A 12,283-nucleotide genomic window follows, 5' to 3' on the forward strand; every position below is an offset into this window, starting at 1 on the left:
ATCCCTCTATAAATCAGAGCATTATCACAGCTCTCCAAGGCTCCTTTCCCCCCGTCGTAATCAGTGTTGACATTCACCTCACCTTCATTTCTCCATCTGTCGTAGACGATAGTCACGAGCTCTGGAAAGAGGGAATGGCCCTTCTTGTGGGCCTCAAGCTTGGCCACATAATGGGGCTGACTTTGGTCAATGCAATGTGCGTGGAAATAACTCCTGCCCATCCAAGCGGGAGCTTTAAGGACCCCCAGGTCCCTCTTCCCTCTGTCACAAGACCAGCCGTAACTCTGATAGAGGCTGCTTCACAGCCCAGGGTCCCAACACCAGAGCCTAAGCTCACCCAGAACGGACATGACGTGAGTGAGAAATAGTCCTTTCAAGTTGCGAGTCACTGAAATTGAAGAGTGGCTTGTCATTGCAGTGTAACCTAGCCAAAAACGAGTGCTTGGAAGGTCCTAACATAGATCTGTGAATCACATTTTCCACTGAAGTACCTCTCAAGTCCTGTGGTTTCCAGTTTTACTTGATTCACACTTTCTCTTCCTTCCTTCCTTTCTTTCTCTTGCCTTTCCTTTAAATTCAGACTTTTTAAAACTCAGGAATGGGTGTTGAATTTTATCAGTTTTGTTTTTTTTTTAGCATCTCTGCTAATCATATTCCCCAACGTGCTATCAGTTTGCTGTCTTGGATTACTAGATTTTAAAATATTGAACCATCCTTATATTCCTGAGATGCTCTCGTTGGGTTACTGTGGGCTTCTGGGTTCCGTGTGCTCAGGTGCTGTGTGTGTTTGCTTTTTAATCTTCTTCCTTAGTAAGACTAGATGGTGCTTTATCTTCTGTTTTTAATTTTCCTGAGGAAGAACCCATGCTGTTATTAGTTTTATTTTTCCCAACTAATTTATACTTTTCATTTCTGAACTGGTATTCCCTCTGGACTGAATATCCCAGGAAAGGCCATGAGTGGTGGATCATCAAAAGCATTGCAGGTGGGTGCCTATAATTCAAGGAGTCTGAGAAACACGGCTGTAGAGTGTGCTGCATAATTGGTCTCATTTGCTATTTGTTACATAATCTGCTATTCAACTTTGACTCAAGAATCATTGCATTTCTAGGACATAGTTTTTCTACCTTCTACCATTATAATCTTCAGAATTTGAACCATTCAGATCTGAGTTTTACTTCATGCATTAATAAACAAAATTATGTAATTTTTCCAGAGGCATTTTGAAAGGTGCATGCATATTCTGTATGTTTGAAGTATCCTATTTGACATAAATATATATGTGTGTGTATATATATATATATATATATATATAAATTGATCTACACTATTAGCTATGTCTGAGGCCTTCTATGTATGTACTTTCTGTTACTTGCTTTGTCATGGGTGGGAGGTGGGAAGAATAAGGACCCTTGTTATCATCCTGGAAATTTGTTTTCTTTGTATTTAATGAAGTTCTTTATGAAATCGGAGGCTATTTTAAAAAATTGTGATGGATTCCCATTGCACTTAGATTTTTACTCTTCTGTGTAAATATTTCTAGTCCTGCTTGCTTTCTTTCTTAATTTATCTCTTCTGTAAGGTGAGTTTTAAAACTTTTTTTGGTAAGTTATATATCACATTGTTCAGAAAAACTATTAGGTCTCCCCCCACCTCTAGTATGGGCTTCCCTGGTAGTTCAGCTGGTAACTGGACTACCCTGGAGAAGGGATAGGCTACCCACTCCCCCTATTCTTGGGCTTCCCTGGTAGCTCAGATGGTAAAGAATCCGCCTGCAATCCAGGAGGCCTGGGTTCGATCCCTGGGTCGGGAAGATCCCCTGGAGATCGGGCATGGCAACCCACTCCAGTATTCTGGCCTGGAGAATCCCATGGACAGAGGAGCCTGGTGGGCCACAGTCCATGGGGTCGCACAGAGTCAGACACGACTGAGTGACTATGCACAGCACAGCACACTCTAGTGACACACACACATCTTCCCTCCTCACCCCACACCCTGATAGGTGCATGGGGATTGCAGCATTCATCTCCTGACCCTCCAGCTCACCACCCTTCCTAAGGTTCTTGCTGTTCAGTTGCTAAGTTGAGTCTGACTCGCTTTTGATCCCACAGACTGTAATCCGCCAGGCTCCTCTGTGTGTGGGATTTCCCAGCAAGAATACTGGTCGGGTTGCCATATCCTTCTCCAACGGGTCTTCCCAGCCCTGGGGTTGAACCCGGGTCCCCTGCACTGACAGGCGGACTCTATTGCTGAGCCACCAAGGACGCCCCTGTTAGATTCTTACGCATCTCATGCATCTATAAATGAATAAGAATACAGATACATTTTCCAGCTTGAGAGTCCCCCGCCCCTACTTTGGTAAAAATCTCAGTAATGAATGGGACACCTCTTTATATTGACCTGTATACCATTTATTGGATATAATATTCGTAACAATGACTTTTTTTTTTCCTATGGAAATAGCAAGTTGTGTTACCTGTAGACCCCCCGATATGAGAAACGTGTACAAAGGTAACAGACTGTAACATAAAAAGGTAAGTGAAAAAAAAAATTAGCAAACCAAAGCATGATACATGGACGAAGCACTATAAAAATGAACGCACTGGTTTAGTAGCTGTAACTTTGTACTGTGCTGAATGGCCTGTAGCCAGGTTTTAGAGAGTTTACTTCCGTGCCACACACGTTCAAACAGTGCACTTTCCTTTGAGCTTCCCCACTTGACCTGACGGAGCAGCGAGCTCTGATGTGGCTCGCCCTCCATGGACTCTTAAGGGATTTTCTCTTTCTAGTTCGATGTATTTTTTTTTTTTTCTCTATCACTGTCCTTCCCACTTAAGTACTTGCTTATAGGCCATAAACATAGGTATCATTCCACTTCTTTGCAAAATTAAAATGATCACATGAGATTTTTTCTTTTTGTCTGCGTTTAAAATGTGCTAAATTGAGGACTAACAAAACTATCTCATGGAAGGAGTATCACAGGTAATGACTTCTGACGAGGATGTGGAAAAATCAGGGTTGGTTACAGAGTACTGAACCTGGAAGAGCCGAATGGTACTGAAAATTCGTGTATTAAATCTTCCGGCTATCACTATTGATTGTTGGCTTTTATGACAATTTTATATGCAGGGTTTCTTCCCCTGCTGTCTCATATGGATCAGGCTCTTATTGGCTGGGCTCTAAGCTGCCACTGGTGTCCCGAAAGAAAAGAGGGGGTTTCCTTTATGGAATGCAGAGAAATGGTCCATTCCTGTGCAGGTCAATGGCTTCTGGAAGCATCGCTGCACAGAAACGGTTCTCAGCCTTCTCTTTAGCTCGTTGTTACTCATATGAGTGTCAAAGGTTTCAAACAGGTTTAAAAGAAAGAGATGGAGAGTGAGTCGAGAGACTTTCGGTCATCACAGGCAAACTGAGTTCCTCTGGGCAACTCTCCCTTTTAATTAGAGTAAGTCTTTAGGCTGGAGGTGCCTGGGGGGTGGGGGATGCTTTTGGATTCCCCACTGGGGGGGCGGAGCGGGGAGTGGGCAGGGTTGCTCCCAGCTGTGGCCCTGGAGAAGCCTGCGCTCTGGGTGGACTTGGGGGACAACCAGCAAACTGCAGAGATGTGTGGGAGACTGGGTTAGGGCTGGGGGAGGAGCTGGGTCTGGTGGTAGGGAGAGGTGCTAGACGAGGCTGCCTGCGTCCAGATGTATCCATGGCCCTCTCTCTCGAGTCCTGGGGAGATGAGATGGCACGTCTCAGGCTCCCGTCAGCCAGCCGTCATGGGGACGGAGCCACAGCCCGAGTCCCCCTTGGGGGCGAGCACTGGCGCTGCGAGACTTCTGGGTGTGACGTTTATCGGGTTGACTTGTGTTTGCTTGGGGTCTTAACAGTGAAGAAGGATCTCCAGGCTGAGTCTGCCCACCAGGGGAGCCCTCCAGGGCAAGAGTCTTACAAGAAAGAAGCCTCCCGCCGAGAGCCTGGCAGGGGGGTCAGGCTGTCGCCCAGGTATGGCGCCCTCCCGGTTGTTGGGGTCTCAGTGGCTCAGAGTGCTTGTAAACAGCAGGTGAGAGATGGCGGGAAGATGCTCGAGTATTGAAGTTGGCCCAGTACCAGGCCCTGTTTAGCACCACGGGAGATCAGGGTCTCCTAGGAGCAGTCTGCCACAGAGCAGGGTCTGAGCTGTTTTTCTTTGGGAGGAGATATGGATACGTTGTATTGATCTGTCAGGGAACAATGGCCTCTGGTTTCAGCCTGAGAATTCCTAATAAAGTTAAGAAGGCATAAAAATGTCCCCTTTGAGACTAGTTGGGAGTACTTATCCTAGTGTAGTTTAATCTGTGGCTCTGTGGTCTCTGTGATGTCATCCCACATGTGTACGCTGGAACAATCACGTGGGGAAGGGCAGTCTCTGGATGCACAGTCTGACAATGGAAAATGTTATGCACTGTTTCTCTCGGTTGCTACACATCTGAGTCCATGTGTCAGGAAAAGCACACTGTTACACAAAATTTCAGGGAATCAACTTTTCAGTAGACTGCCTGGAAGGCTAGCCATATACTTCCCAGTCAAGTGGGGTCATATGACCTGCAACTCTAGTAAGATGGAAGGAGAGTGACTACCCTTAGGGGCCGACTCTGCGTCAAGGCGTGCGGACTCTCAGCCAAAGCCATCTAAACCCACATCAACTCTATTATTCATGCCCATACAATCTTAAAAAAATATTAAAAATAGACGGTCACTGAAATATAAGTATTCATTTTCGTTTCTATCATCTAGGAGGATATAAAAAGGGGGAGAAATACCTCTTCCCCTCCCCCAAGCAAACTGGCTCTTGGTTCCTAAGTTACATTAAAATGAAAGTTATTGCTGAATATGCTTCATTTGACAAATACTGCATTTGGAAGTATCATTCCTTGAATAACATTACCTTGAATAACATTGTACTGTAAGGGGATATTAGGTTTAAATATGTTCTTTTCCAGAAATGAATTGCACGGCTCTATAAAGCACCTAGTATGTAGAGAGAAGAATGTGTCATCAGCCTGGACAAGTGGCCACTGATGATGACATGTAAGATCACAGCATTAATCTCTTTTAATATCAAACTATTCCCGGTTCTCTGAAATAGAAACACAGGAATTCTAGTTAAGGACAGATGAGAAAAGTTCACACCCTCTTCCCTACACTGGCAGAAGGGGCTACAATGCCAGATCCAGGGATTTGGGTGTCTATAAAAATAATACCCACTTAATGCACCATAGAAATGCTGTAAACTTTCCCATAGAATATGTTTTTGGCCTTAATACAATTACCAAATATAATGCTAGTTACAGTAATTCTGTAAATACTCATCAGCAGTAATATTTTCTAACATGGCTTTATAGTTTTAAGAAACTAATAATTGCATAATGAACAAATTGCATGCTCTAAGAGCTGGAATGCATTAGAGTCGCGTTCCCTTTGTGTGTGTGTGTGACATGGGTTTATTGAGTTTATCCACAATCCTGAATGCTATGTTGCCTAGATACGGTGGGAACTCGGAGAGAGTTAAATGCACTCTTGTTTTCCTGAAGGCAAACCAAGATTCTTGGCACATTTTGTCTTTCTGCTTCAAGGCATAGAACAAACCATGGAAATGACCCCAGATGAAGTCTCTCTCATAAAGCAGAGTGGATCATGGAACCGTTGTCAATTGCCTTCTAATGTGAAAACTAGACGCATAGGACCCCACTAGAAGACAGGCATAACGGCATTTGACCTTGTCTGAGTAATTTTGTAATTTTCATGCCATTAGGTACAGGCATCTTCGAGATCTCCTTGTGAAAATGGTTCCCCAGCCTGACATCCGAAGAGTGAAAGGTTGATGAGTCCGCTGCTCAAGACTGCATTTCATGAATATTGAGCGTGAACGTGAGGACTTTGACGCTCAACAGGTAAGTTATAAAAGCTTAAGAAACAGATCCAGACTTTATGCTAAAAAACATCTCTGAAAGATTCCTGCTGCCAAGTTGGGAAAACAAGATGCCCCAAAGAGAACGTACTAGTAACTTAGGGTTCTTTGTCCAACTTACCCTAACAAAGACAGTAGCCCGTACCCTGTTCCAGTGAACGCAGCTTTCCATTTGGCTGCAGTTTTTGCAAGCACAGGGATTCTGCCTAATTTTTAATAAGCTGAACCTTGCAATAAAAGGAGATTTTTATCTCCAGAATTGATTCACTAGATCTGGTTACGGGTTCACATCTGAAAAGAGTTATGCTCCCATGGAAAGCCTCATCTGTCTGTCAGAACACAGTATCATTGTGTTACAGTCAAGAACACAAGGTGGTAATTTGTTCAGCTCCAAACAGCACAGGGAGACGGAGGTTTGCAGGGCTTGGGCAGTAGCTGTCTTGTAGAAACACCACCTTTCCCAATTTAAATAAGGCACTGATGCCAGCACTCTGCAAAGGGCAGCCAGGAAAAGAAGTTCTTGGTGTTTCTATAAAGCAAACTTCTCGGCCTGCTCTCCAAATGTGCTCATGGCTGGTGAGCTCAAGGTCAAATGTCTGCCTGGCCTCGTGTTCCAAGTCTGTCTCCTACAGTGGCCACACCTTAAAATTCCTCTCCAGGATCCAGGTTCTCTCCCGAGCTCCCTGGCCAGAAGCCAGGTCCTTCCCTGCTATCCCTGGAGCTTCCAGGGGTAACCCTGGTGGGCCAGCCCCTCAGCTGTGACAGTGTCCAGGAGATCTCTGGAGGCCCAGGACAGCCTGGACCTGAAGCCAGGCTCCGGCCTCGGAGCATGCCTTCTACCTGGGGTCTCTTGTTTTGTGTCTGGTACCAGAACCACAGCCATGGGTAAGCTGGGCAACTGCCCTCCTCATGAAGCCTCCATCAGAAATAACATCCTGTCCAGAATCCCCAAAAGCACGATATTTCAAGTTCACTAAACTATGAAAAGCACAACAAGCCTTCCTTCCATGGAAAACTCAGTGATGGGTTTTTTTGTTTTTTTTTTTTAAAAAAAGCCCACTACAGCGCACTGCACTGTAGCAGGCATTCTGCATAAATTAATAATTTACAAGTACCTGAGCGAGTAAAGTATACAGAGCACCATAGCACAGCACAGCACCAACGGCAGTAGCTCAAAGTTCTTTCAAATCACGGTGTTTGAAAAATTAAAAAATTCTAAAAGTTGGTACAAGAAAAAAAAACCCCAACTGGAGTTGAGAGATAGTGCAAACTTGTGTCTTCACTGTTGAACAAAGGTGTTGGCTTGCTTCTCACTTAGCGTAGGTGATGGGGGCGGGTCTGGGCACCGGATGGGGCTGTTTCGGAGCAGGTCTGTAGGAAGAGAGAGCGGACAACAAAACGGCGGTCAGAGGCCCTGCCAGCGATTTCTGCCAACCCCCGATGCCCGGGCTGGAGATACCGTTTCCTGTGCTGTGATGGGCTTCCAGGGTCAGATCTCACCTCTGCCCCCACCCCACCCCACTGCAGGTGCTGGAGACCCACACCTCTTGCCAGCAGCAGGGGTGTCAGGTTCAGAAAGGGCCTGGCTGAGGGCTGTAGCGTCTTCAGCCGTCTATGACCCTTTTCAAAGCTGCCCCTCCTGTCCATCCACAAGGTGATTCGAGAAGAATGCCATGAAACAGAACAGTGCAAGCCACAAAGGTGGATCTCACATGCAGCTTTAAATTTTCTAGCAGTTGTATGAAAAAAAAATAGATTAAACTAATTTTAGTCATATTTCACTTCACCCACCATGTCCAGAGTAGCAGTGTTTCAGTAAGTCAACATAGAGAATGACTGAGATAGCTGACATGTTGGGGGTACTGACTGCAAAACCCAGGGTCTATCTGCACTGCCCGCATATCCTGTCTCCCACCAGCCACAGCGTGCCCAGCAGCGGCCGTACTGAGGTGGCTCCGGACGATGGGGAGAGAAGCTGGGCACGTGGGATCCCTCGGAGACGAACAGAAAGGTGGAGACAGAACCAGCTCGCACTGGTGTCATCAACTGGCAGAGGTAAGACAGGCCGCTGCTTGAGATCATTTAAGAGGGGGCCTTCCCCAGAGGATCTAAATACATATTTCTCCAAAGAAGTCGCTCAGTCGTGTCCGACTCTTTGCGACCCCATGGACTGTAGCCCACCAGGCTCCTCCGTCCGTGGGATTTTCCAGGCAAGAGTACTGGAGTGGGTTGCCATTTCCTTCTCCGGGGGATTTTCCCGACCCGGGGATCGGACCCGGGTCTCCTGCATTGCAGGCAGATGCTTTACCTTCTGAGCCTCCAGGGAAGCTCACAGAAGACACACAGATGGCCAGAAATCACATGAAAGATGCTCGACATCACTAATTATCAGAGAAATGCAAATCAAAAGGGTCATGAGGTACCCCACCTCACCCCTGTCAGAACGGCTGTCATCAAAAAGTCTAAACCATCTAGAAGCGGGGGAGGTGGGATGGGGTGGGACATGAGAGAGAGGTTTAAGAGGAATGGGACATATGTATACCCATCAGGGCTGATTCATGCTGAGGTATGGCAGAAACCACCACAGCATTGTAAAGCAATTATCCTCCAGTTAAAAATCGGTAAGTCTGTAAACAATAAATACTGGAGAAGGTGTGCAGAAAAGGGAATGCTCCTACACTGTGAGTGGGAATGTGAACCAGGGCAGCCCCTGTAGGGCACAGTACGACGGTCCCGCAGAAAACGGAAGGTAGGATTTACCACGTGACCCAGAAATCCCACATCTGGAGATAAGATACACGCACCGCAGTGTTCACTGCGGCGCTATTTACAATAGCCAAGAAGCAACCTAAATGTCCACCAACATAGGAGCGGATAAAGATGTGGTACATATATACAGTGGGACAGTACTCAAACATAAAGTAAGAAAGAAAGACAAATATCACTCAAATGTGAAATCTAATTTAAAAAAATGATATAAATGAACTTTTTACAAAACAGAAGCACACTCACAGACTTTGGAAACGAACTTAGGGTTTTACTCAAGGGATGTGTGTATGTGGGGGATAAATTAGGAGCCTGGTATTAACACATCACTATATATAAAACAAGACAGCCAGCAAGGACCTACTGTACATAGCACAGGGAACCTGCCTGAATATTCTGTAATAGCCTATATGGGGAAAGAATCTGAAAAATAATGAATATATATATGTATAATTGAATCACCATGCTGTGTACCTGAAACTTAACACCACATTGTACGTCAAGTAGACTCTAATGAGAGAAGCCTGCATGCAGGTCAGGAAGCAACAGTTAGAACCGGACATGGAACAACAGACTGGTTCCAAATAGGAAAAGGAGTACGTCAAGGCTGTATACTGTCATCCTGATTATTTAACTTATATGCAGAGTACATCATGAGAAACGCTGAGCTGGATGAAGCACAAGCTGGAATCAAGATTGCCGGGAGAAATATCAATAACCTCAGATATGCAGATGACACCACCCTTATGGCAGAAAGTGAAGAAGAACTAAAGAGCCTCTTGATGAAAGTGAAAGAGGAGAGTGAAAAAGTTGGCTTAAAGCTCAACATTCAGAAAACTAAGATCATGGCATCTGGTCCCATCACTTCATGGCAGATAGATGGGGAAACAGTGGAAACAGTGGCTGACTTTATTTTTCTGGGCTCTAAAATCACTGCAGATGGTGATTGCAGCCATGAAATTAAAAGATGCTTACTCCTTGGAAGGAAAGTTATGACCAACCTAGATAGCATATTAAAAAGCAGAGACATTACTTTGCCAACAAAGGTTCATCTAGTCAAGGCTATGGTTTTTCCAGTAGTCATGTATGGATGTGAGAGCTGGACTATAAAGAAGGCTGAGTGCTGAAGAATTGATGCTTTTGAGCTGTGGTGTTAGAGAAGACTCTTGAGAATCCCTTGGACTACAAGGAGATCCAACCAGTCCATCCTAAAGGAGATCAGTCCTGGGTGTTCATTGGAAGGACTGATGTTGAAGCTGAAACTCCAATACTTTGGCCACCTGATGCGAAGAACTGACTCATTTGAAAAGACCCTGATGCTGGGAAAGATTGAGGGCAGGAGGAGAAGGGGATGACAGAGGATGGTTGGATGGCATCACCGACTCAATGGACATGCGTTTGGGTGGACTCTGGGAGTTGGTGATGGACAGGGAGGCCTTGCGTGCTACAGTTCATGGGGTTGCAAGGAGTCAGACACGACTGAGCAACTGAACTGAATGGATACTCTAATAATTTTTTTTTTTTTAAATCACTGCCTCAGAAGAGAAAAAAAAAAAAAGAAAAGGCCTTTCTATGTGGTATATATAATTTATATATAATGGAGTATTTCTCAGCTATAAAAAAAAGAATGAAATATTCTTTGCAGTCACATGGATGGACCCAGAGACTATCATGTTAAATGAAGGAAGTAAGACAGAGAAAGGTGAATATCATAGGATATCTATCCCTTCTGTGTGGCATCTAAGATATGATACAAATGAACTTATCTACAGAACAGAGACAGCGACATAGAGAACAGACTCGTGGCTTCCAAAGGGGAGGGAGGTGGGGATGGGACAGATCGGGAGTTTGGGATTAGCAGATGCCCAACTACCATGTACAGACTGGATAAACAACGAGGTCCTACCGTATAGCACAGGGAACTGCATTCAGCATCCTGTGATAAACACTAATGGAAAAGAGTAAGAAAAAGAATGTACACGTATAACTGAATCACTTGCGGTGCAGCAGAAACGAACACACCATCGAAAATCAACTAAACTTCAGTAAGATAAAAGAGGGCCTTCCCCACCTTCCTGCCCCTGTTTTTTTTCCCTTTGAAAACTAGAAAAGTAACTTCAAGATCAGTGTACAAACCGCAGTGAAGTAATTAGGATGCTCTGCAGTGTTCCTGTATTTCTACAGCTGGGAATCAAACCACTGTCCCGACCCCCTGATCAGCTTTATCTCTGAGATTTATTACACAGATCTTTCACGGGCCAAACATTTTTCCCCGAGAGCTGGAATGAACTCACAGAGGCGTGCCTTCCCCTCGGAGATGCTGAATTACTGAACCCAGGGCCCGGCCAGCACCCTACCTTGCTCACAAAGCGGGCTGCCAAGGGGGCGTGTGTTTTGGCTGAGGGTTTAACCCATCTGTGAGCTGGTAAATGTTTAACTACCCGCCATGGCGGGGGAAGTCAGAGGCCCCGGATCTGTGGTGCTTGTCGATTTCCACGGTATAAACACTCACGCGCCCAACAGGACGTGGCTGAGCATGGAAGAGCTGTGGAGTGGTCACCAGGGCGTGGTATTCCCATCACCCAGAAATGACAGATGTAGGTAACCTCAAGAGAGTGGATGGCAGTAAAATGTAGTTAAAAAAAAAAAAAAAAAAGGAAATCTGGGGCTCTGAGCATTTATTTCTTTTGTTTTTAATATAACTGGCATCATTTCCAGTTTACGTAATTTTAAAGAAGGGCCAGGCTTAACACCTAGCTGGCTAAATTCTTGGAAATTTAATAGTTCTTACAAACCAACGGGAGCTGGCTCCAGCACACCTTTGGGTTAACCCTCCCTGATCAAGTCAGAATTCGGGCCTAGTCCCCTGGGGGAGGGCAGAGTGGATGACTCACAGCGGCCGCTCAGTCTGCAAAGGCGATTCCTTTAGCCGGTTGAGTGGGAAGCTCCTGGTTACCCTTGCCCAGCAGTTTCTTCAGCCTAACTTCTTCCATTTCAGTTCTTTTACCCCTGGGCCTCCAACCTCACCTCGTTTCTCAGGATCCCCGGGACCGAGGAGAAGCCATCACAGCCCCAGTCATATTGTTGGAGGCAGGTGTCCTGCTGTCCCAATATTGCACCGCTTGGCGGCTGGCTGTGCCTTGGCCCAGATCATCAGCCACTGCTCTGAGGGATCTGTTCTACTTGATCTTGAGCTGATCTCACTGGTAGGCTGGGATCACTGCTAAGAGAGACCAATTCTATAGCTCCCGGCTGCTTCCTTTCAAGATCTGCCCTTGCGTCTGTCTTACCCTGCCCCCAGGGGTGGGGAGTGCGGGACGCACAGCCGGTACCACACTCCTGTGTCCTCCGGTGGCTTGAGAAGCATGGCCCGTGCAGCTGGCCCACGTGCTTTCGGGGAGGAAGAGAGGGAAGAGGGTGCATCACCAACCTGATGGGCGCCAGGCGGAGCGTGGACTCCTGCCGTCCCGGGGACCTGGCGGAGGCACCGGCCAGGCGAGCTGTCTTGCTCAAAGGGTCTGCAGGCAGCGGCTTCTGAGGGGGGCTTGGCTTACGTGTTCCCTGCAATAAACCACAAGGTAAGGC

The 12,283-nt window shown here is 46.1% G+C and overlaps 1 protein-coding gene across 2 annotated transcripts in view; it reads right to left on the minus strand.

Moving 5' to 3' along the window:
* Positions 1 to 9: 9 nt before the first annotated feature.
* ADAM12 (ADAM metallopeptidase domain 12) overlaps positions 10 to 12,283 on the minus strand; it is a 387,837-nt gene continuing 375,563 nt past the window's right edge. Inside the window, exons 21-23 of one of the 2 annotated variants that reach the window (XR_009696164.1) lie at positions 12,129 to 12,259; positions 7,048 to 7,303; positions 10 to 850 (exon numbers count right to left, since the gene is read on the minus strand). Coding sequence is in view for 1 of the 2 variants with exons in the window: in XM_061162904.1 (XP_061018887.1) it covers positions 7,243 to 7,303; positions 12,129 to 12,259 (192 nt within the window). In the remaining variant the exon portion in view is untranslated. Of the gene's footprint in view, positions 851 to 2,389; positions 7,304 to 12,128; positions 12,260 to 12,283 lie in introns of those variants that run through there. The other variant, XM_061162904.1, reaches the window with a different exon arrangement.

Source organism: Dama dama, chromosome 15 (genome assembly GCF_033118175.1).
Source record: "Dama dama isolate Ldn47 chromosome 15, ASM3311817v1, whole genome shotgun sequence".
In the NCBI taxonomy this organism is placed as follows: Eukaryota; Metazoa; Chordata; class Mammalia; order Artiodactyla; family Cervidae; genus Dama; species Dama dama.